The following is a 24023-nucleotide window of genomic DNA, read 5'->3' on the forward strand; positions in this document are numbered from 1 at the left end:
GAGGGCATCAGATTCCCTGGGACTAGAGTGAGAGACAGTTTTGAACTTCCATGTGGGTGCTGGGAGTTGAACCAGTATTCTCTGGAAGGGCAGCCAGTCTTACACTGAGCCATTTCTGCAGCATGATATGAGAATGTCACAGCACATATGCAGATGTCAGAGTCTCTTCTTGTAATGAGCACTCTTTCCCACCAGGCTGGTCCCACAGCCTCGTCAGCCCCAAATGAACACATTTATAATACTGTTGGCAGTCACTAGGGCTTCTTATTGGCTAGCTCTGTCTTAATTATTAACCCATTTCTATTAATCTAAGTGTTTTTACGTCATCTTATCTTATCAGAGGACGCCTGACTTGTCCCCTCTTCCTGGGATCACATAGAGACTCATCTCTGCCTATACTTCCCAGAATCCTCCTCTAGTAGCTCTGCCTATCCTTCCTGCCTGGCCACTAGCTAAACAGTGCTTTATTCATTAACCAATAAGAAAAACATATGTACAGAAGACACCCCATCACCTTCTCTCCTTCCATCATTTGGGCCCTGGGAATTGAACTCAGGTTGTCAGGCTTGGCTGCAAGCACCCTTACTCACTGAGCCATCTCACTGGCCTTTATATGGCATTTTCTATGTATTACACTCAGTGTACCCTCAAAATTGAAGAAAAGCAGCAGATCTGTGCTAGAAACATGGTAATGAGATTATTTCATGTCAGCAAATAGACTGTGGCTCCAATTACATAATAAAACAGGGAACCAAATGTCTGATACAGCATGTAATGTTTTTATTGATACAAACTTCACTTGCCATAATATTAGCCATTTTAGCCTAGAGTGAAACTTAATGGCAGGCACTTGAACCATACAATGTGACCTTTTGGGGGGGGGGCTTCTTTCACTTATACTCATGTTGCAGCATGTGTCAGGACATCATTCTTTACAATTTGTTTCTTTCTGTGCCATTGATGTGTACATGCATATGTATTTACAGGTATGCACCCATTAATGCATGCATTTGTGGAAGCCAGAGTATGTTGGGTATCTTCCTCAATAATTCTCCATCTTTTTTTGTTTTGTTTTTTTAAGACAGGGTTTCTCTGTGTACCTCTGGCTGTCCTGGAATTCACTCTATAGTTCCAGGCTTGCCTAGAACTCACAGATCTGCCTGCCTCTGCCTCTGCCTCCCGAGTGCTGGGATTAAAGGCGTGCACTTCTACTGCCCAGCAACTATGCTTAACTTTTTAAGTGTAGGGAGAGGATTGGGCACTCAGGGCCTTAATGCTCACATGGGAAGCACTTTACTTTTTATTTGTTTGCTTGTTTGCTTTGAGACAAGTTTCTCTGTGTAACGGCCCTGGCTGTCTTGGAACTTGCCTTGTAGACCATTTACAGAGATCCATCTGCCTCTGCCTCCTAAGTGCTGGGATTAAAGGCCTGTGCTATCACCACCCAGCCCTTCAATTCTTTTTAACCTAATCAGTAGCATGAGTTTTGTTCAAAAGAATGGGCTCTGAATTATATCTCTAACCATGAGTGGAGACACCAGGGCTTCACTCTTTTTCTATGACAGAATAAGATTCCAGGGTATATTGCCACTTGTTTATTCACTCTATCTACTAAGGGGCCACAGCACAGAACTGGGTTTTTGCATTTGAACATGCCTAGAAGTATTTCTGCTCCCTAGGACTCTAGTACTACCTATGAGATAAGCCTTCCAGAATATAGCATCCCTATCTTACAGAGCAGGAATCAGAGGTACCAAAAAAACGAAGTGACCCCACCCGGTGGGGTCTCAAGTCTTGTCTTGTTCGTTCCCCATTACCCTGAGGACAGTTATGTTAAAAGGGGGTCCAGTTCAACTCCAGGCTATGGGGTCTAACTGAATGCTGAAGCAAGCCTCTGAGTTCATTCCTGCAATGTCTCTTTGCAGGCTGGCAGCCAGTGTGCCAGGCACACGATCGTCACTGCTTCCCTTTCTGATACCCTCTCATTACTTTTAATTGCATCTGGGCCACTCTCACGTCTTGTATTCCGCTTCCTTATCCAGGGCACTGCTCTCCACCTCCCACTGGCCCAGCACAGCACATCTTTTTCTGAGGTCTCCCGAGAGGTGCCCCGGGAAAATGGAGCAGGGCTCCTGCAAAGGCATTCATCTCTGTAATGAACAGTCTAATGTCCACATCCCAGCATATTTACATAGAAATCTGCGCACAAAAGCAACATTAGAAAGGGAAGGACGCTTTTTTTTTTCCTCTCTTCCTTTCTTTTTTAATGCTGTCTCACAGTTCCATTTCCTACAGTAGTAAGAACACTATTGGAATTACTCTGACAGGAAGACAAAACAACTTCCAGGGATGCTGGGTTAGAAACAATAGCTTTGCCAGACCCATTAATGTTTAAAGTCAATGGAGCATAAAACTGCTTTTCTCTGCTTACAGCCGGGCATCATCTTACAGAGTGGAGGGAGGGAAATTGCCGTTTTAACTCTGCTGAAATCCATAAGCCCTCTCCTAATTTTCATTCTCCTTGAAGTTCTCCAGTAAGTACCACCACAATGAAAATGAGACTTGCTCTCCGGGGAGAATGTCTTCCTGTCTTTGGCAGTAAAGTGTGTGAAGAGATGGAGGAGGGAGCTGCCTCCTGGGAAAGGTGCCCTCACCCAAACCCGCAGAACTAGCTGTAGTTATGGCACACCTTGATATTTGGGAGACCTTGGGTACTTTCAGGATGGCCCTAAACAATCCCAGGGCAAAGTCGACAGGAGGCAGAATTCTAAGGGACAGCCCAGTCCTAGGAAGTATGGCCTTCAGGGTCTACTTCACTTATGGGCATAGGGGATACCCTTTATTACTGAGATATTAGCTCTTTCCCCAGGGAATTGCTGGAAGAGAGCCCAGAGGCTGTCAGTAAACCACTGGACCTAATCCCACAGTGCATTTGCGTAATGCTTGACAAAGCCTGCTCGAATCATCTCACTTGATCCTGAAAACAATCTCCAAAGGAGTAGGGTAGGGATTATTTTTTTCCATTTTACAAGGGAAAACACTTGTAAACTGATTTGTGGGGAGTCCCACACCCAGCTTATAGCAGGACTGAGACTTGAATCTAGGTCTTTGTACTACCTGTTTAAAGCCCTTTTGACTCCCACGAGACTGATCAGACTATTCCCAGCCCCACCCATTCCTCACAGCCACCAGTTCCCAGCATCTGGGAACTCAGGATAGAGGCTCTGTGTGCGCCCAATCCACTGAGGATCCAATTCATAGAGGAAGCCAACTGGCGGTCCTCTATGTCAGCCAGGAGATATAGCCCCGATGAAGAGGAAGAGAGAGGAAGAAATTAATTTCATCTCATTTCCCTGACCCAAATACTCCAAATGGATTAAAGAAACAAACAAAAAACTACAAATAAAAGCAACAAGGCATTAGGGGAGAAATGGAGCTCTTTGATAACCTTTTGGAGGCAGGGAGACTAGACCTATCTCTATGTTAGAGGTCTCAAAGGAAGGCAGGTGGTGCAAAACTTCATTTAATCCCAGCATTTGGGAGGCAGAGCCAGGACTACAGAGAGAAACCCTGACAAAAACAAAAACAACAATTTAAAAAATTGCTTTACTGGGGGTGTGTGCAGTGGGGATGGCCACACAAAGCCCAGAAAAAAAAATGTTTGTGGTAAAATATGAGAAAAGGTTAACAACGTCTGATATGCCAGTAAGTCACAAAAATATATAAAAACCCCTTAGTAGGAGGAGCTTATTAGGAAATGATTTACAAAAAAGGCAAATAAGTCTTCTTAACAAATTAGAAAATGCCTCAAAAATCAAACAAACAAAAACAGAAGATAAAACTAAAAACCACAGGCAAATTGAAAAATGTCAATTTCACCTGTAAAATAGGAACACGCACAAAATAAGGTTTTCAATAATACTATAATCTAGTGGTTTTAATGAATTAATATTATATTTACCAAATTCTAGGCGATTCCCTACATTTACAATAATAACAATACTAAAAGGCCAAACTTAAAAAATACTCTTACCCTTTGGCATAAAACTACACACTTAGGGATGTAGTGATCTGAAAAATAAACCATAGGTTTGGGAAAATTTGATGGGAAAAATCATTAGTCACACACAACTGTAAAATGTGGGGTGGGCACAGATGGCAAGAATGGCTTAAGGAATTTAAACAATTACAAGCACTCAATGGAAACTTACGTAATCATTACAATGTTTTCAAAGCGCGTGCAATCACTGGAAAAGCGTTTATAATTTAATGTGTAACAAAGTGTAATGTTTTCGTGCGTGGCTGTTTGTATAAAGTACAGAGAAAAGGCTGAAAAGTAAAGAAAATCTTCTAATCCTGTTTGAGTCCTATGGTTACGAGAAAATTTCAACTACAAAAAAAGTCAACTGTAGCTTTTGAGCTACATTAAAAGTCAACTCTAGCCACCCTGTGGCTCAGAGAAGTGGCCTGGAGGGGAGGAAGTCTGGGATACTCCGACCACAGGATATGCGCCCCAGAAGCGTCGGTTCCTCCTTCCCCCCCACCCCCACCCCCACCGTCAGGGTCGCCCCTCCCCTGGGGCCGCCCCTCCCCCGGGGCCGCGCGGGCCAATGCGGGTGCGCAGAGTGGAGCCCGGCCAGCGCAGGCGTTGCCGACACGTGGGGAGGGAGCGGGCGCGGCGGGGGAGGGGCGGGTGTGTGGGGGTGTGTCTGCGAGTGGGAGAAGCCAACTGGCAGTCTTCGAGTGTGCCTCTTCTCCGACCGCTAGTGGGACCTGGGCTTGACAAAAGCGATGCCCACCTCTGGGGTTGCTCACAGACGGATACGGTAGCATCGGGCGGGGGCCGCGGGCCGCGATCACGCACGCTGCGCACCGTCCGGTGCCCCGATGTCTTCTCGCGGACGTCCCTCCCCTACCGGCCGCGCGCAGTGGTAGGAGCCGCGCGACGTCACCCATTGTTTACAAATCAACCCGAGCCGGCAGCGTTCCGGCTCCCGCGGCTGGAAGGCGCGCGGTGCCACTGCCCGGTGGCCCCCGGCTTCCGCGTCTCAGGCCCGGCCCCGGCCCCGGCCTCCGCCCCGCTCCCTCTCCCTCCCCAGCCGCGGCCCGCCGAGCCCGCGGGCAACCGAGCCGCCAGCGACGCCCGCACAGCCGCAGGGGCCCGGGCGGGGGGCCATGCCGTGCCGGAGGGAGGAGGAGGAGGAAGCCGGCGACGAGGCGGAGGGGGAGGACGACGACGACAGCTTCCTCCTGCTGCAGCAGTCGGTGACCCTGGGCGGCTCGGCCGACGTGGACCGGCTCATCGCCCAGATCGGCGAGACGCTGCAGCTGGACGCGGCGCACGACGGCCCGGCCTCGCCGTGTGCTGCCCCGGGGCCCCCTCCCCCGCGGGTCGTGGCGGCGCTGCCGGCGGACAAGGCCCGGGCCCCGGCGAGGCGTCTGCTGCGGCCGGCCGCGCCTGCGGAGGCCGGGGACCCGGCGCCCCCGGGAGCCGTGCGCTGCGTGCTGGGAGAGCGCGGGCGCGTGCGGGGCCGGGCGGCTCCCTACTGCGTGGCGGAGCTCTCCTCGGGCGCCAGCACGCTGCCCGGGCCAGGGCGGCGGGGGTGGTTCCCGGGTGCGGTGGCATCTCGGCGAATCCAGCAGCGGCGATGGGCCCCAGGTGGAGCGCGCGCGGGCGACGACGATCCGCACCGGCTCCTGCAGCAGCTCGTGCTCTCGGGAAACCTCATCAAAGAGGCGGTGCGCAGGCTCCAGCGAGCAGTTGCGGCGGTCGCAGCCACGAGCCCCGCAAGTGCCCCGGGGTCCTTGGGTAGCCGAGGCGGAACGGACTCAGTCACCCTGCAGCCCTCGGGTGCCTGGCTCTGACTCGGGGTCCCGGGGGAAGAAGAGGACGCAGCTACACCGACCCAGCAGTGTCCGGCTCAGACAGTACGGAGCTGAAGCCTCGTCCGTCATAGCCCCAAAGTTACCGGTCGCGCAGGGCTGTTAAGAGAAAACGGACTCGACTGAGCAGCACCGGCAGCCGAGGTCTGGGATTTACTGGGAGAACTGTGGCAGCTACTTGATCGACTTGGACCTGACTTAGCCCTTGTGGGGACGTCGTTTATTTTGGATTGTTTATAGATGTGGCTCGCAGGGGCGGGAATCGGGAGGGCTTTCTAACAATAACTTGAAAACGAATAGTAGGCATACACGGTGTCGTTATTTTCGCGTGGAGAAGCTTCCTGAATATGGTGCTACAATTGCAGATCGAAGAGGTTCTGGGGTGAAGAATGTTAAAACTTGGCAGTTGAGTGTCATGGCGACACCCGCTTTCTCCTACTTAATATGTGACAGCGAAGGGGGACCCAGTTGGTGAATTCTCCGAGTGGGGAGAGTTGAGTTTAAATGTGTATTTGTAAATGACTTGACCTTGCCAACTTTGACTCAAGGTCAGGTTGCTTGTTAGTGGGGTGTTGTGGGATTCTTGGGAGAGCTAACCGCAGTGTCTTTTTTTAAAGAATCTTTTTCTTGATCCAAGTGCAGACCTGTCTGCTTTGCCACCGCTTGGAGTCTCCTGAGGACACGCAGGCCGATAGGGCCTTGAAGGGAGAGTTATTTGCACTTTTCGTGCTTTTCTGTTTCCAGAACTCCTGCTAGACCACTCTTGGCCATGTCACCAACCTTTTCTCAGAAGTAGCCATAAACAACCCCCCGCCCTCTGCAGCCACCGTTGTTTGTGGTGTGTGGGGTTGGGTGGAAGCCTTGGACACACTTTTCTGCCCGGTTTTGACCCTCTGCTGAATCTGAGGGGCCCTCTCCTGTTCCCTCACCTGCTGGTTCTTTGTGAGTGAGTGGAACCGTTTTTAAAACGTGACTCCAGGAGGAGAAACTGCAGGCTTTTAAAACCCTTGTGAAACTTGACGGTGCCCTTTGAGGTGCCACCCCCGAACTTTATGGTAGCTAAACCATTTTTTTTAAAGATTCAATGGCTTGTTCATCCTCCAGATGTAGCTATTGACGTACACTTCGCAACGGAGTGTCTGAAATTGTGGTGGTCCTGATTTATAGGATTTCAATTAAAATGTCTGCTGAATAAATTTGGTTTTTGTTTTGGAACATGATCTGGATTTTTGATTGGATGTGGAAGGGAAGAAAGGCCATATGGGGTGCACCCTCAAAAGCGAAGTGTATATTTGGGGTCATTAGGACTGGGGCCATAGACATGCTTAGTTGAACTCTTAGAGCATTGTGCTTGAGTGCCTGTGGCTTTATTTTTATTTTACACACATTTTGAGGCAGGTTCTCACTGACCTAAAACTCAGTGTGTGTTGATCTGGCTTGCCTCAAACTCACACAGAGCTCCTCTCTCTCTACTTCCTGAGTGCTGGCATTAAAATCATGCACCCTTCACCGAGCTATTTAGGTGTTTTTATTTTACATTTATTTAGTCAGTATGTGTGGAGGGTTCACACATGGATTGGAAAAGCCTATGGAAATTCGGTGATAACTACTATTTGGGTCCTGGATATCAAACTTGGGTGGTCTGGGTTGGTGGCAAATGCCCTTATTACCTGGGACCATCATTGCCCCTTTTCTGGGATTTGAGAAGCTGCTCCATGGGCTTTCCTGTCAATCATGTAGTAAGAATGCTCTTTGGGCTTAGCGGCAAGGAGGATACTGGTAAGAGGGAGAGACCTGAGGTTTTCTTTTTCTTTTTTCTTTTTTTTTAAAGATTATTTATTATGAATATAGTATTCTGCCTACATGTGTCTGCATGCCAGAAGAGGCCATCAAATCTCATTACAGATGGTTGTGAGCCATCATGTGGTTGCTGGGAATTGAACTCAAAACCTCTGGAGGAGCAGCCAGTGCTCTTAACCTCTGAGCCATCTCTCCAGGTCCCGACCTGAGATTTTTTTTCTTGTGATCTTTTTCTAAGAATCGGAGTGTATATAGCCTGTTTTTCTCTTTGAGACTGCCCAGCCTTGAGCTATAGTCTACAGAAAGAAAAACAAGATTTATTTTTTTAAACAGGGTCTAAGTATCCCTGGCTCTCTGTAGCTCACTGTGTAGACCAGGCTGGTGCCTTGAGCTCACAGGTGCTGGGTGCTAGGATTAAAGACCTGTACTATTTATTGCACTTGGCAGTTGTAAAATAGCTTGGGAGAGCCAAACTGGGTAGCTAATACCTTTAATCCCAGCACTCAGGAGGCAGTGGCAGGCAGATTTCTGTCACCTTGAGGCCAGTCTGATCTACAGAGTTGGGTTCCAGGACTGTTACACAGAGAAACCCTGTCTCAAAAAACAAAACCAAAAAAAAAAGCTTGTGAGTCAAAAGGATCAGACTGAAATTCTTGACAGTCCCTGTCTTCTCAGCCCCATATTGTCTGGGCAGGGTCCACACTGGGCTTGTACCCTGTCTCACCCTTTTGATTCTCCTTTTTGAGGCAGGATCTCTGTATTCATTCCAGGCTTACCTTGAATATTATATTTCTGCCTCTGCACCCCAATGTTGGTATTACAGGTTCCGGCCATCGGGCCTAACATTTTTTTGCCTGGGGGTGGGAGTTGTTTCTGTTTGTTTTAAGACTGTTTCTAGCCAGGCAGTGGTGGCGCAAGCCTTTAGTCCCAGCACTCAGGAGGAGGCAGAGGCAGTCGGATCTCTGTGAGTTCCAGGACAGCCTCCAAAGCCACAGAGAAACCCTGTCTCGAACAAACAAAATAAAAAGACTGTTTCTTTAGCCCAGGCTGGCCTCAAATTTGTAGCTATCCTACCTCAGCTTTCCCCATGCTGGGGTTATAGACATAAACCACTTGGCCTGCCACAGCTTAACTCTCTCCTGCTGGGTGCCACTCCCAGCTACTAAGTGCTGAAGGACTCCAGCCTCTAGCTCACTTGCCTGCAGGCCCACTACTGCCTCCCACGATTTATGATGAGCAAGTCACACAGGCAGGCACACACGCTCCCTTCTCTCATCTGTGTAGCTCTTAAGTGTTAGGGAGAATCAGTGTTCATAACTGCTCACACTTGGTTCTACCACAGGGGTTTATGAGGATGTTTAAGTCCAGGCCATAAAACATTTTGCTTGAGCCTTTGGTGATGGTGCACACCTTTAACCCCAGCAGAGACTGGTGGATCTCTGTGAGTTCAAGGCCAGCCTGGTTACAGAGCTAGTTTCAGGACAGTCAGGACTATGCAGAGAAAAAACAATTTCAAACAAGACAAAACAAAAAACAAAAAATCCATTTTGCTTGAGGTTGTGACTGTGTGTGTATTGCTGTAGGCTGAACTCAGGGCTTCACAGATGCCAGACAAGTGCAAGCACTTGGTTAATAAGCTGTCTTTCCTGTCCCTTTTATATTAAAAAATTGTGTGTGTGTGTGTGTGTGTGTGTGTGTGTGTGTGTGTGTGTGTGTCTGTGTGACGCACGCAGTTGAACATGAGTAGATGTATTCATGCATCTGAAGGCCAGAGGTGAACAGGTATCTTCTTTGATAGCTCTCCACTTTATCTTTGGGATTGAAGCTGGAGCTCCCTAATTCAGCTAACTGGTTTGTCAGCCACCTCCCAGGATCCTCCTGTCACAGCCTCGAAAGTACTCAAGTCCTGGGATTACAAGTGTGTCCTCCCATCTCCCCCGATTTATTTATTTATTTTTATTGATTGCTTTATTTTGGTTTTTCCAGACAGGATTTCTTTGTGTAGCTTTGGAGCCTGTCCTGGAACTCGCTCTGTAGACAGGGCTGCCCTCAAACTCACAGAGATCCTCCTGCCTCTGCCTCCTGAGTGCTGGGGTCAAAGGCGTGTACCACTCTGTCTGACTTTTTTATTTTTAGTATGGGTGCCAAGGATGCAAACTCAATTCCCCATGTTTGTGCAACAAGTACTTTAATTATTGAGACATCCCCTCAGCCCCATTCCCCCACCCCCTGCCTGGCTTTGGATTTGCCATCCTCCTGCTTCAACCTCCTAAATGCTGGGTTTATAGGTATATGGCATCACACTTAGCTTTTTATTTTGATACAGGGATTGGCTAAATTGCCAAGGCTTATCTGTTCAAACTTGGAATCTCCCTGTCTCAACCTCCACAGTGGGATTCTAGGCATGCACTTTCTTGACACCATATTTTTCCAAATTGGATTAATAAAGTTTAGTAAGTCCTGCAAGCCTTGGCTAACCAGGTATACACAGGATCACCCCTTTCTCACACCTTTTTTTTTTTTTTTTTTTTTTTTTTTTTTGGTACATCAGCTACATAGGTACAATTTGCTGGGGATTGAGGATGAGACAGTTTGAGATGCCCCTGAAGAACATCCAGTCTGATAGCTGAGACCTGCCATAAGCATCTCTGTAAAATGAGCCCAGGACCCATGACAAAGGTTTTGTACTGTGCAGACATCCTAGGGTTGACAGCCTGACTAGAACAGAATGGGGATGAAGTTGGAATGGTGACTTCTGCCAAAGACATCTACAGGACCCTACAGACTAAGAAAAGAAGCATACCCTGTTTCAGATAGTCTGTGTTTCCTACATAGAGCACTCTCTATGTAGACCAGGCTGGCCTGGAACTCATAGAGGTCTCTTGTTGCTGGAATCCTGGGATTAAGTGCCTGGACCACGATGCCTGACTGACACATTTTCATAATGATAGCACCTAACATTGTTCAGGGAACTCTACAGCTTCAACAATTTCCCTCTAGAATCTAAGAAAGCTCTAGAAATAACTAGATTTTCTAGGCTGATCCTCCGCAATGGCAGGAGGGGAGGCAGGAAAGAATTATAGGCGCTTTTCTGTTACTTGTGGATTCAGTCCTGAACGCAGCTCTCAAAAGCCACTTTTGCAACACACCACATGCTGTGAAAAATGTCCTGCTAACTTGGATACAAAATTCTTCCAGATGGTTCCAGGCCTGGGGTCCAGAGGGTTGCTTTCCCTGAACACCCTATAGCTTGTCTCCCCAACAATTAGTCCTCCTCATTCTGTGACACCAGTAACCCTGGGAGCATGGGTTTCATTTAGGCCAGCACAGAATAGACAATCTCAGGTTTATGTGTGTTCAAGAAGGCCTTTAAAAACCTGCATGATTTTTACTAAGGGACAATCCCTTCTTCTTAGAGTGCTTGATGCCTTCCCCCAGAAAACCCCTTAGACTTCTCTGGGTTTGATGACAAAGTGCTCACTATTGGCACTGGTCTTCACAGCTGCTTGAGCTTTGACCCGAGCTCTCCAGTCACTAGTACTGATCCAGCCATTTGTAAAAGCTAGAAATGCCTAGACCCAGCCTCTGGCCTGGAAGTGTCTCAGTGAGGTCACCTGAGCAAGCCAAGGCCATTTCTAAAAATACTGCCTCTCAGAATGGCCCATTCCTAGTACTCAGCCCAGGAACGACTTGGGCAGGGACACTCACCCTTTAGAGTGGGTGGCCAAAGAATGGTGAGGAGAGGCGGAGTTGAAATGGCCCTTATCTTCTGAAAGGACTGGTGTCTTAAGTTCCCCTGATAATATTTGGCAATGCTGAGCCAGGGGACCGCAGCTCTAGGGAAGTGACAAGGAGAAGCTGGGTTGTGTCTGGTGACTCGGGTTGTTGGTGGGGATGGTTAGGAGACTCAGGAGAGAAGTTACAGGGACAGCAGCCCCGGGTCTCACAGGACATGACTTGAATGACAAGGGATGGTGATAAAGATTTGGCAGTTGAACTTAAGATGTCTTGCTAAAGCCTGGAAAATGGTGTCAGGAAGAATAAAAACACTAGCTAATGTACAAAGTGCTCACCAAGAGCCAGGCTCTGTCCCAAGCCTGATGAGCAGGTCATCAGTTTCTGGGAGCAAGACAAGAATACACTCAGAAGCAGACAGAAAACAGCAGAACCAAGGGCAGGAAGCCAGAACACTGAAGGAAGAGCTGCTGGACTGAGGAACACATTGGCCTAGAAGCTGTGTTCATGTTACCTCTATGCACGTGCCCTGAGGCTACAGATGTCCAGGCAATTGGAACTAGATCTTGGTCAGTGACTTGCACTGATAATCTTTGAACACTGAAGTTCAATTCCCCTTGACTAGCACCATTAAGTAGTATCTTTTGATTCCTTTGTTTTGAACATGATCTCTTTTGTTTTGATTTTTTAATTTTTATGTGCTTTGGTGTTTGATCTGCATGTCTTTGTAAGGGAGTCAGTCCACTGGAACTTGAGCTGCCATGTGAGCTGCCACCTGGTGCTGGGAATTGAACCTGGATCCTCTGGAAAAGTGACTAGTGCTCTTAAACGCTGAGCCATCTCTCCAGCCCTTGTTTTTGTCTTTGTTGTTTTCAAGACAACTGCTATGGAGCTCACTCTGTAGACCACTAACTGGCCTTGAACTCAGAGATCAACCTGCCTCTGCTTCCTGAGTGCTGAGATTAAAGACTTATACCACCACCACATGCTTTTGAACATAATCTTGACTCTCTTTTTTAGATTTTTTTTTTAATTTTATAGGTGTTTCCCTTGCATGTATGTCTGTACACTATGTGTGGAACTGGTACCCACAGAGGTTAGGAGAGGGCATTGACTCTGAAGTCATAGAACTGAGGTGACAGATGGTTATAAGACATAATGAGGGTGCTGGGAATTGAACCTGGGTCCTTTGCAAGAACAGTAAGTGCCTTTAACCACTGAGCCATCTGGCCAGTTCCAGTCTTGATATCTTGATCCTCTTGTTTTTGCCTCCCTAGTACCGGGAATACAGACACACACCATTATAACCAGCTAAGTAGTGTCATTGTGTGTGTGTGCATGCGCATCTTTCTCTCTGGATGTGTGTGTGTGTGTGTGTGTGTGTGAAGACAACTTGTGCGAGTCAGTGATCCTCCTCTGCTATGCAAGTTTCAGGAATCAGACTTAGACTCTCAAGCTTGGCAGCAGCCACCTTTACCTATTGAACCATCTCACCAGCCCTTTTAAAAATATTTTTTTCCATTACATTTATTTATTGTGTGTGTGTGTGTGTGTGTGTGTGTGTGTGTGTGTGTGCATGTTCCTGTGTATATAAATCAGAGAACAACATGTAGAGCTCTTTCCTCTCACCATGTGGGTCCCAGGGATTATACTTAATATTGTCAGCCTTGGGAACAAGGTTCCTTACCAACTTAGCCATCTTGAAGGCCCAGTTAGTGTGTTTTGAACACCTGCACTGAGTTCCTCCCATCTTCACCCCAGCTGAAAAAAAAGGACTATTTAAGGTACATAGGAAGAATAGGCCATGTGTACTGCTCACATAAAAGAGCAAATTTATTTTTAAAAAGAAAAGGAGAGAAGAAAAGGGCTTGCAAACGTGGCTTCCATGTTTGGGTAAGGAGAAATCCAGGGAAGTCTTGTTCGTTCTTAGGCTTTGAGATCTAATTCCAACAGTTAAACAGAAACAGGCAGAGGCAGTCCAAGGTGACAGGATGATAGCCAGCTTGTGCCTTTTTAACCCACCCAAATCAATAAGTCAAACACACTGGCCAGCCTATCAGCTGGCCTTATGCATGTTACCTCCTGTGAGTCAGTTAGCAGCTGATAAGGAGAAACAGTTACTGAACTCCTTGGTATCAATTTTAGTTTGTATTCTTTGTAGCATCAGGTACTGGCAGTTCATTCACAGAAACACCCAGCCTTTCAGGCTGAAAGGTTATAAACAAAGTTGATTTAACCCCTTGTCAGATTCTGGGATTCTCTCTAGTAGGTCAGTTTCTGACCCAGGGTGCTGCCATATGAACTATCCACACATATAATCCTTCTGAGCCCTGCCCACATGGGAAGCCCATTCTTTCTACCTCTTCCAGGAGCGTGATCCTTTACTGTGGCTCCCTTTAATTGCTCTCTCCCCAGCCAGGATGTGGTGGCACATGGTTTAATCCCAGCACTGGGTAGATCTCTGTGAGTTCAAGGCCAGCCTGGTGTATACAGTGAGCTCCAGGCCATCCAAGGCTACATAATGAGACCCATTTAAATTAAAGGAAGGAAGGAAGGAAAGAAGAAAGGAAGGAAGGAAGGAAGGAAGGTAGATCATAATTGCTCTCTCCCCATCCTCTATTTACCTTCCAATCTGCGTGGTTTTCTCCTGGCTGAGGAATCCTTCTCTTGACCATTTTCTCTTTTATGAGTTTTGTTTTACAATGCCAGGTTTTAAACTCAGAGCCTCACATTTACTAGACCAAGACACTGCCCCTCAGCCCCATTCCCAGCCTCCATTTTCAACTCCTGTCTCTCCACCATCTTCAGACTTGTAGGTGACTCAGCTCATCATCTCCTTCCCAGGCACCCTAAGATTGTGTCAGGAAGTTGACATCATTCCCGTTTGTTTGCTCTGTAAATATTTACTGAATGTCAATACCAAGTGGTAGTCCTAAATGCAGCCATGTCTCAGGCAGGGGCCTGAGTGGTTTTACTAGTATTAGCTCAAGGAATTCTCACAGCAATCATATCAGGTGGGAACTCTTGTCATTACTAGAGAGGTGAGAAACCCACCCAGGGTTATAGGCAGGAGCCAGGCAGTCTGCCTCCAACACAGCATTTTTATGGCCACACAGTACTGTACTCAAGCCTGTGGGTTTTCTTTTCGAAATGTCTTGTCTTATCCTCTTGATACCCATCCGGGGCCTTTATCGCCTGGTGCCTGGATGCTATAATAGCCAGCCATGGTTTTGGAAGGCCATAAATAGTCCCCTTCAGCACCAGTCCATTTCCTATGCCACGAGGCTCAACAATCTGCCTAAAACATCCTCTTCATTTTGTAATTTCGCTGCCATCAAAAAATACATAATCTCTTTGGGAAGGAGGCACTCACATGTGAGTCCCTGAGATAACTCTGTAATGACAGTAAATAAGATGAACAGGGGAACAAAATGAACTGGAACACAATTCCTAGGACACAATTGCAGGATTTTTCTCAGCACAAATTAGAGACAGCAGTGCAGAGGGCAGGCAAGCTGAACTTCAGCTGAGCATAGAAATTGAATTAGATGAGGGCGGGTTTTCTAATAAGGAAGGAGGGGGTCGTAAGAGCGGGGTCTCAGGCTGGCTTCATCATACACTCTACCCCTCACTTGTGATATTTCTACTGCCCCAGATCTACAAGTTCTAACCTCAAGCTGTTCCCTTGGCTTGGCCAGGTGACCCCTACCTTATCCTTAGTGAACATTTAGATGATTTCTTTGATCTCAGCTACCTTTAACACTTTTCCGGTGAAGTTGCAACTAGGTTTGAGATCCAGTGGTCTGACCTCAGAGGGGACAGTTTTGGGCATGCTACCCCTGAGCTATAACACATAGACAGTCTCTGTGCCTTTTTGGTTTGTGTTTTGAGACAGCACCTCATGTAACACCAGCTGGCCTCAATCTTGCTATATAAATAAGGTTGAGCTCTGCAGTGGTGGCACACACCCTAAATCCCAGAGACAGGCAGATCTCTGTGAGTTCGATGTCAGTCTGGTCTGAAAAGCAAGTTCTAGGACAGCCAGGGCTGTTATACAGAGAAACCCTGTCTTGAAAATCCAAATAAATACATTGACAAACAAGTAAATAAAGATGACCTCAAACTTGTCATTCTTCCACTTCTACCTCACCAAGTATTGGGATTACAGGTGTGAATCCCCTCATTGGCTTCCCTATACTTTTTTTTTCTTCCCTATACTTTATGTTATATGTGAGTGGTATGTGTGCACATGCCACGGTACACAACTAATGGGACTTGGTTTCTCTTTCCACCATGTGGGTCCAAGGGACTGAACTCAAGTTTCAGGTGTGGCAGTAGGCACCTTTCCTCACTGGGACATCCTGCCAGCCCTCCATTCCCTGTCCTTCTAAGAGAGATCAGAGTGTATGGTTCTCTGATGCAATCTATGCATGAGGCCTCACAAGGAAGAGGGGGGAAGAGGGAGGGAGGAAAAGGGAGAGGAAGAGAAAAGAAAAGAAGTCACTAAGACAGACTTTTATACCAAAGAGACAGAATTGGTAATTTTGTAGAATAGCTTCCTGAGCCAGAAGTAGTACATGCTTAGAATCCTGGGATTTAGGAGGCAGAGGCAAGCGGATTAGGAATTCAGGGTGAGCTTTGGTTGGAGAATGAGCAAGGGTCAACCTGGGCTGCACAAGATCCTTCTCTCCCACCATCTAGCAAGCTAGGCGCCATGCTTATCCCGTTTTGCAGATGAATTATTGACGTAATGAGCTTGTGGACCCTGCCCTGAAGCACACAGCTAGCCTCCGAGAACTGCTTGCTGAGCCCAACTCTCCCTGTGTCTGGGAGACAGTCAAGGGCAGGTCATTTGTACTCCCTTTAACTATGGATGGAAGCACTGCCAGGAAGAGTTTTCCTTCTTTGCCTGTCCCAGCTTTCACAGCATCAAGTGGAGGGCACCTCCATCTCTAGATGAGGCAAAGCCCGAGCAAGCTCTCTGGGGCTGACGTTCTGTGATTACCTAGCATTGGTGGAAAGGGGAAAGCGCTAATTGAGTGAGTTAGTAATTTGGTTGCCAAGGTAACTCTTTTCTGATTGGAAGGAAGGGATCACAGGGTTCAACACAGACTTTGCTGGATAGGAAAGTGTCTGATCTTCACTCCATGTTCCTGCTTCTAAGCTCGAAAAAGAACTGGGGGAGGGTGGTGGTGTGTGGAGATAAAAATTGAATTCAAAGAGCATTTAAGTCTGGTTTAGGATGATCTTAGGGTAGCAGGCTTTGGAGTGTGCCTGTCTTTTATCCAAACCATTTATTTTCCCATTGATTAATTTTAGATTTTTTTTTTTTTGTTTCAGTTTGTAGCTTTGGTCTTTTATTTCACCTGGGCGTCTTCTGTAGCTAGCTGTCTTCATAGTTTGCAGAATATGTTTATAAAAAGAGTGGCTACAAAGGGCAAGGGAGGGAACCCAGTTGGTCAAGTGCTTGCCTAGCAGGCATGCAGCTCTGGGTTCAACCCCCAGGACTCAATAATACCTGTTATCCCAGGACTTAGGAAGTTGAGAGTTCAAGGTCATCCTCTCTTATGAAGCAAGTGGAAGGCCAGCCTGGGCTACATGAGACCCTATCTCAGAAAATCAAATCCTGATAGTATGCCTTGCACTCCATAGATCAATCTGGATAGTTGGGACAGAATTTTCCAGGGTTCTGATGTCAAGGTTGCCAATTTGGACAACCACCGAGGTACCATTTACATATAGGCTTGCCCAGTAAATAAAGTTGGTCCCTTTATGGTGGCATGGAGTACCTGAAAAGAGGCCTGAGTTGAGAGCCCAGAAATCTGGCTTCTAGACGATAGACTTCATCAATGACTGTTAGAGAATCGCTCTTTCCTGCCCATGCTCCTGGGCTGTTGTTCTGTTTAAAGAATGCTCTGATATGATTGGGTGTATTCCAGTAGTAGAGTATTTGCTTAATTTTCATGAAACTCTGGGGTTCAATCTTCTAGACAATGCAGTTCTAACACCATTAATCATTGATAACAGATTCTGACTTATTCTAGTCTAAAAAAGGATTTAAGGGTGAGTAGTAGAACTTGGCAAGGATTGTAATTTTTACTTACTTGCCTTCTATTAAGTATAGTACCTTTTGAAGAATTTTAGGAGAGAGAAAAATGGGCTGCAGTCTCAAACTGTAGGGCTTGGTACAGAAGAGGTGTCTCAGTGGCTGAGAACAATTGTTGCTCTTGTAGAGGACCTGAATTCTATTCCCAGCACCCACACAGTGGCTCAAAACCATCTGTAACTTCAGTTCCAGGAGATCTGAACCCCTGTTCTGACCTCTGAGAACACCAGGCATGGATGTACAACACATATATACATTAAGGCTATAAAACAGAGTAAATCTTAAGGATATAAACAAACTCCAGGGCTGACTCACCTGTTCTGCGTCAACCTCCTGGGTAGATGGAATTACCTGCATGCCATTGTGCTTACTTTGGCAGGTGTGTGTGTGTGTGTGTGTGTGTGATGTGTAATTCAGAGCCATGTATATCCTAGGCAGGAGCTCTACCACTGAGTTAGGTCCTCAGTCCTTGACAGGATTTTTATAGAAAGGTTTGTAGAACTATTCTGCATTTTAAGTACTTTAGTATAGTATCTATTAGTTTCCTTAATACCCATTTAGAAATAAAGGGTCCTATGGAGCCCAAGCTGGTCCCAATCTGTAACTGACAAAGATGACCTTGAACCCCTGTCTGTGCCTCCCGAGCTGGAATTATGAGCATGTACCAAGTCTAGTTTCTGTTTCATTTTTCCAGGGTGAGCTTGGACTGCTTACTTATAAGCATGGTCTCATTCTATAGGCCAGGTTGGCCTGGAACTTGTAGCAATTCTTCTGCCTCAGCTTTCCAGGTGCTGGGATGTAAACATGAGCTACCATGCTTGGCAGCACTCTTACTATAAGAATTCAGCTCTTACTGGCTGGTGGTGGCGCACATCTTTAGTCCCAGCACTCCAGAGGCAGAGACAGATAGGTCTTTGTGAGCTCAAGGCCAGCCTGGTCTAAAACTTGAGTTCCAGGACAGCTGGGGCTACAAAGAGAAACCTTGTCTCAAAAAACCAATTTAAAAAAAAAAAAAAAAATCCAGCTCTTCAGTGTATCAGCATTCAATCCTGGCCAGTTTGGGGTTGGACAGAAAGCTCTGGAATGCTCAGACCTCAATCTCTGAGAAGTCCATCATGACTATGAGCTCTGGCTGAGCAGCTCAGGGCTATGCACACATGAGAGCCCTGGACCAGTGTCTACACATGCTCAGCACTGCCCCTCCCTTGTCTGTGAACCTCTATAATCGCTCTCCCCTTGCTGGAGTTCTGCAGATACCCCTGAGACTGTGTCTTATGTATTTAAGAGGTAATGGCACATTGAGTCAAAAATTGAGGACCCCAGTCACTTGGCTACTTATAGCCAGTTCTGGAAAGGAAGGACTAAGGGCCACCTACCATCAATCACATATATCAAATCTGCTGCCCAGATTAAAGGAAAACAAAACAAACAAAAAAAACCCCACACAGAACCCCAACACTTCCACCCTGTCACTCAACTCAGCTCCTTCCTTGAGGGAGCAGACTTATGTATTTCAGCAACAGAGATGGGTGGTTGTGTCATGGCTGGGTCAGAACGGCAGCAAATGCAGTAAGAGCAAAAGAGGAGGAGCTATTTAATAAGATCTCAACCAGTGTTCCTAGGGTCAGGTCCTTATCTTGAGTAGCCCCTGACCAGCGGCCCACTGAATGGCACCAGTATGGGAGGGGGAGGGGCAGTAAGCGTCTCAGACTGCAGCCCTGAGAACCTGATGTTCTTCACTGCCAGGCGTCTTCCCAAGACTGCTGTCTCGGACACCCAAAAGGCTCTGAGGTTTGGTGAATGGGATTGATCCAAAACCTGACCTCACTTTCATTTAATTTCATGCCAGCAACGATACACACCCAGCTGCACAGACCTCGTCTAACTAGTGAGCTGCTCAGACACAAAGGCCTCTAATTACCATCCGCAAGCCAGGCTGACAGGGATTTCAAGTGTTTTCATGTTTATGGAGATCAGAGAAATGTGTTCTGTACATTTTTCCCACTGGAGGAAAGTACAAAATAAAAGCGAAAAAAAAAAAAAAACCCAACACATTTATTCAAAAACAGTTATTTCAGTTAAGTTAAAATCCTATAATCAGGACAGCCACAATTCCAGTCACTTCGGTGCGAAGTGTAGATTTGTCAATAGCCACATCTGGATGCTGAACAAGCCACTGACTCCATAAAACTAAAACGAAACGGTCGCTCAGAGTGAACAGTATTTCCAAGCACTTCACAGTCACAATAGCAAAAAGCCTGCAGCTTTTCCATTTGGAGGGTCACATTTTCTACTCGGTTTCCTTCACTTACAAAGGCGAGCTGGCACAGCTGGGGGAGGGTCAGAAGGAGGAAATCAACTCCCTCTATCCAGGGAATTGCAGCTGTTATTACAAATGGCCCCGAGAGCCCATTATAGGCGGCTGTGTGAGACTGTGTCTCAGGAGTGCCCCTTGTATGGAGCCTCCCCTAGTCCCCTCCCTGGCCCCTAGGATGCTCAGCGCCCCTCCGCTTGAGTAGGGCAGCAGAGCCAAGGGGGAAAGGTGGTACTCGGGGCCACTGTCTCAAAGCAGTGTCTGTGCAAGTTGAGAGAATGGGCAGGGGCGGTGGCCCCAGGCGGGAAGCACAGACACCCGGCAACCTCGCTCCCCTCACCCCTCCTCTGGGAGGTAGCGCGCGCGCGCGTGTCCTTAAGGGACTCCAACATTTGCAAAACAGTGCTCTCTTCTCCCAGCAAGGGAACTAGGCTAGTCTTTGTGCCGGTGCCCCATAACACGGTGCACACCCAGGAAACAGCGACCTTGAACCCAAGCAGGCACCGGTCGCCTTTAAAAACACTTTAGGAAGGCGGGAGAGTTCAATCCGTGCTTTGCTATGTCCTTCCATTGCCACTCACTGTCGCCTCCTACCCCCACTTATGTTACAACATTTCCTCAACACTCCGGTAACAGCAACCAGTTGCAAAGAAGGGTACACACAGGGGCTAAAAATGTTACTTCTATTTAGTCCCAAGAGGGTCCTGTCGTGGTACCGCATGTTTTACATAAAGCCAGCACCTCAAAGAAATGAGACGGTCTTTTAACTGCCATAAAATGTTCAAGTGTAGTATTTTGGGGTGCTCCCCAAAATTATATCCATTCTTGTTCCCCCCTCCCCCAAAGTGGATCAGGAAGCAGCCCTGAAAAGTACAGCAAGTAACTGTGATCATCGTCCTTCGTTCCATGGCTGGCTGATCCTGAGAGCATGCACCATGGCCACGTGGTCGCCGGATTGCCACAGTAGAGTCTGCGCGGAATTGCAGCGACCTGGCTGAATTACGCCAAAAAAGGAGTCCTGCTGACAGCCTGCGGTGCGCTCTATAAAATCTGCTTTAAACAAGCCTAAGTCCTGGATTTCAAATAGTTTGGGGCTCTCAACTTCAGCTACCCCATGAAAATATTTGCGATTTTTCTGCTGTATTCCTTTGCTAATTATCCCGTTTTCAAAGGCTCGAGTCCTCCACCAACCCGGTGCAGTCCTGGGTGAATCCCTTGGTCCCCAGGTACAGGCTGGTGCGATGGCCACCCTGGTTGTTAGCTGCCAGGGACAAGAAAGTCGTCCCCAGTTCTGAGCCGCGCCCTCCTCGCGCAAGCGCCAGGGTCGCTGCAGGCCGCTCGAGGGCTCCGGGGCGAAGGTGGCTCGTGCACCGGGGCCGACAGAGGCCCGAGGAACGCGTGTGCGGGAAGCTTTGCGTGTAGCTGTAGCCGTCGCGAATGTAGCCGCCGCACCGCCTCCTTGATGAGGTTTCCCGAGAGCACGAGCTGCTGCAGGAGCCGGTGCGGATCGTCGTCGCCGGTGCGGGTCTCGGGCTGAGATCCGCGTCGCTGTTGTAGGCGGCGGGACGCGGCTGCGCTCCGGAGCCAACCCCGCCGGCACGGGCCCGAGAGAGGCTGCGGGATGCTGGGCTTGCCCGTCACCGGGGGCCCCTCAAGGCCAGGCTGCGGGGGCAGAGGGCACAGCGTGCTGGCGCCCGAGGAGAGCTCCGCCACGCAGTAGGGAGCCGCCCGGCCCCGCACGCGCCCGCGCTCTCCCAGCACGCAGCGCACGGCTCCCGGGGGCGCCGGGTCCCCGGCCTCCGCAGGCGCGGCCGGCCGCAGCAGACGCCTCGCCGGGGCCCGGGCCTTGTCCGCCGGCAGCGCCGCCACGACCCGCGGGGGAGGGGGCCCCGGGGCAGCACACGGCGAGGCCGGGCCGTCGTGCGCCGCGTCCAGCTGCAGCGTCTCGCCGATCTGGGCGATGAGCCGGTCCACGTCGGCCGAGCCGCCCAGGGTCACCGACTGCTGCAGCAGGAGGAAGCTGTCGTCGTCGTCCTCCCCCTCCGCCTCGTCGCCGGCTTCCTCCTCCTCCTCCCTCCGGCACGGCATGGCCCCCCGCCCGGGCCCCTGCGGCTGTGCGGGCGTCGCTGGCGGCTCGGTTGCCCGCGGGCTCGGCGGGCCGCGGCTGGGGAGGGAGAGGGAGCGGGGCGGGGGCCGGGGCCGGGGCCGGGCCTGAGACGCGGAAGCCGGGGGCCACCGGGCAGTGGCACCGCGCGCCTTCCAGCCGCGGGAGCCGGAACGCTGCCGGCTCGGGTTGATTTGTAAACAATGGGTGACGTCGCGCGGCTCCTACCACTGCGCGCGGCCGGGGGATGCTGTGTCCTTGGCAGCGGGGAGCCTGCTGGGCCAGGGGACAGAGTGGAGCCTAGTTGCCCCCGAGCCTCATTGTAGTGTCTACGGTGTGCACTTATGTACTAGAAAGCTAATTCTGGTTCGTTCAGCCGGGGCTAATTGGCATTCCACAAGATGGACACCTTGGGGGACGCGATTGGTTTCTTCCACACACAGTCACTTCCACACATTTACACCTCCACACACTCCCCTCAGCACGTCAAGTGCCTTGGTTTAGGCTGTGGAATTTTTTTTTTAAAGGTCTAGGTGCCAGCCTCTGGCGAGGACTGAGAGGGGCAGAGGCTAGGAATTGGTGTGGTGATTAGGGAAAGGATGTTGTCAAAGATGGAAAAGCGCTTTTCTGACGTGGATGGCTGGGTTGGAAACTGCGCAAAACAGCCACAGATGAGTGTTTCTTGGCTGGGCTCGCCAGGGAGTGTAGGCACTGCCTCGACTTATGGCCTTTTTGGAGGAACTGTAATATGCAAAGGGTGTGTGTGTGTGTGTGTGTGTGTGTGTGTGTGTGTGTTAAAGGAATTCACCAGCCAAATGGACAATAGTAGCAAGGAAGGCACATAGTGAACTGTTTATATGAAAACAGAGTCCCGGCCATCTTAACTATTTCATTGTTGAATTAATAGTTAACCAAGTCTTTATTTATTTTTAATACTTATTTATTTTGCGACAGAACCTTGTGCTTCTACTTGGCTTTGCTGTGTAGCCGAGGATAACCTTGAACTCTCGATCCTCTTGCTTCCACCTTGCAGTTGTGCGGCACTAGGTCGAGTTTGTTCAATGATTTACTTTAAAGTGTTGGGGATTACATCCAAGGCCTTGCACATGATAGGGGTGATTTACTTCTGAGCCATTAGAAAATCGATAACCTTCAAATTGACTGCAACAGACATCCGTGTGGTGAGACACATCTGTGCTCCCAACACTGGGAAGGTGGAGGCAGGAGTATCACAAGTTCAAAATCATTCCGTGCTAAACAGGAAATTTGAAGCCAGCCTGTTTGCATGAAACTCTGTGTCCCTGTCACTGAATAGCCCTGGTTTCTGGTCCACCACTGGGGCGGAAAAAAAAGTATAAACTTAAAACCAGTGAATTTTGTAATGTGTAAATTGTACAATATAAAGTTTTGTTTTGTTTTTGTTTTTTAATTAGCCATAAAGCATTGCACACCGACACACAGAGACCAATGGAGAGTCTGACAGTGTGCAGGCAGGTACTTTCTAGTATTCACCCAGAGCCAAGCACAATGGCTCACACGTGGTTGGGTAGGCAGAGGTTTGAAGATTACTGAGACTGAACTCAAAAGAAAATAAATGAGAAAGATGGCTCATCAGTTGAGAGCCCTGGCTGCTCTTCTAGAGGACCTGGGTCTCGTTCTGCGCACTCAGATGGTAGCTCACAACCATCTGTAATTCCAGTTCCAGGGGCTATCATACCCTCTTCTGCCCCCCATGTGCATCAGGGAAGCAAGTGGCACATAGGCATACATGCCTGCAAAACACCCATATACATTTAAAACAGTTTTTAAAGAATTGGGGGCTGGTGAGATGGCTAAGGGGGAGAGTTGCTTGCCATGAAGACTGAGTGCCTGAGTTCATTCCTCAGGACCCGGGAACGGAAGGAAAGAACTGTTTCCCACGGGTTGTCCTGCTATGTAATAGTCCTTTTGTATACTGTGAAGATCCTTTGCTCTCATTGGTTTAATAAAGAGCCAACTGACCAATAGCTAGGCTGGAAGAGGTTAGGCTGGAGAACCAGACTGACAGAACACTGGGAAGAAAGGCAGAGTCGCCAGCCAGA

At 48.5% G+C, this 24023-nt stretch overlaps 2 protein-coding genes across 2 annotated transcripts; one reads left to right on the forward strand and one right to left on the reverse strand.

The window, feature by feature from the left end:
* Positions 1 to 4959: 4959 nt before the first annotated feature.
* On the forward strand, positions 4960 to 7098 carry Frat2 (FRAT regulator of WNT signaling pathway 2). Its single transcript, XM_051199804.1, has one exon. It carries the CDS (start codon positions 5176 to 5178, stop codon positions 5863 to 5865), a length of 690 nt encoding a protein of 229 aa, XP_051055761.1. The 5' UTR covers positions 4960 to 5175; the 3' UTR covers positions 5866 to 7098.
* Positions 7099 to 19561: 12463 nt separating this feature from the next.
* On the reverse strand, positions 19562 to 22149 carry Frat1 (FRAT regulator of WNT signaling pathway 1). The gene is given in 2 exon segments (XM_051199806.1): positions 19562 to 21178; positions 21180 to 22149. Coding segments are annotated over 2 exon segments (921 nt in total). The 5' UTR covers positions 21927 to 22149; the 3' UTR covers positions 19562 to 21004.
* Between the last annotated feature and the right edge of the window lie 1874 nt (positions 22150 to 24023).

This window comes from Phodopus roborovskii, unplaced genomic scaffold (genome assembly GCF_943737965.1).
Source record: "Phodopus roborovskii unplaced genomic scaffold, PHOROB, whole genome shotgun sequence".
NCBI lineage: Eukaryota > Metazoa > Chordata > Mammalia > Rodentia > Cricetidae > Phodopus > Phodopus roborovskii.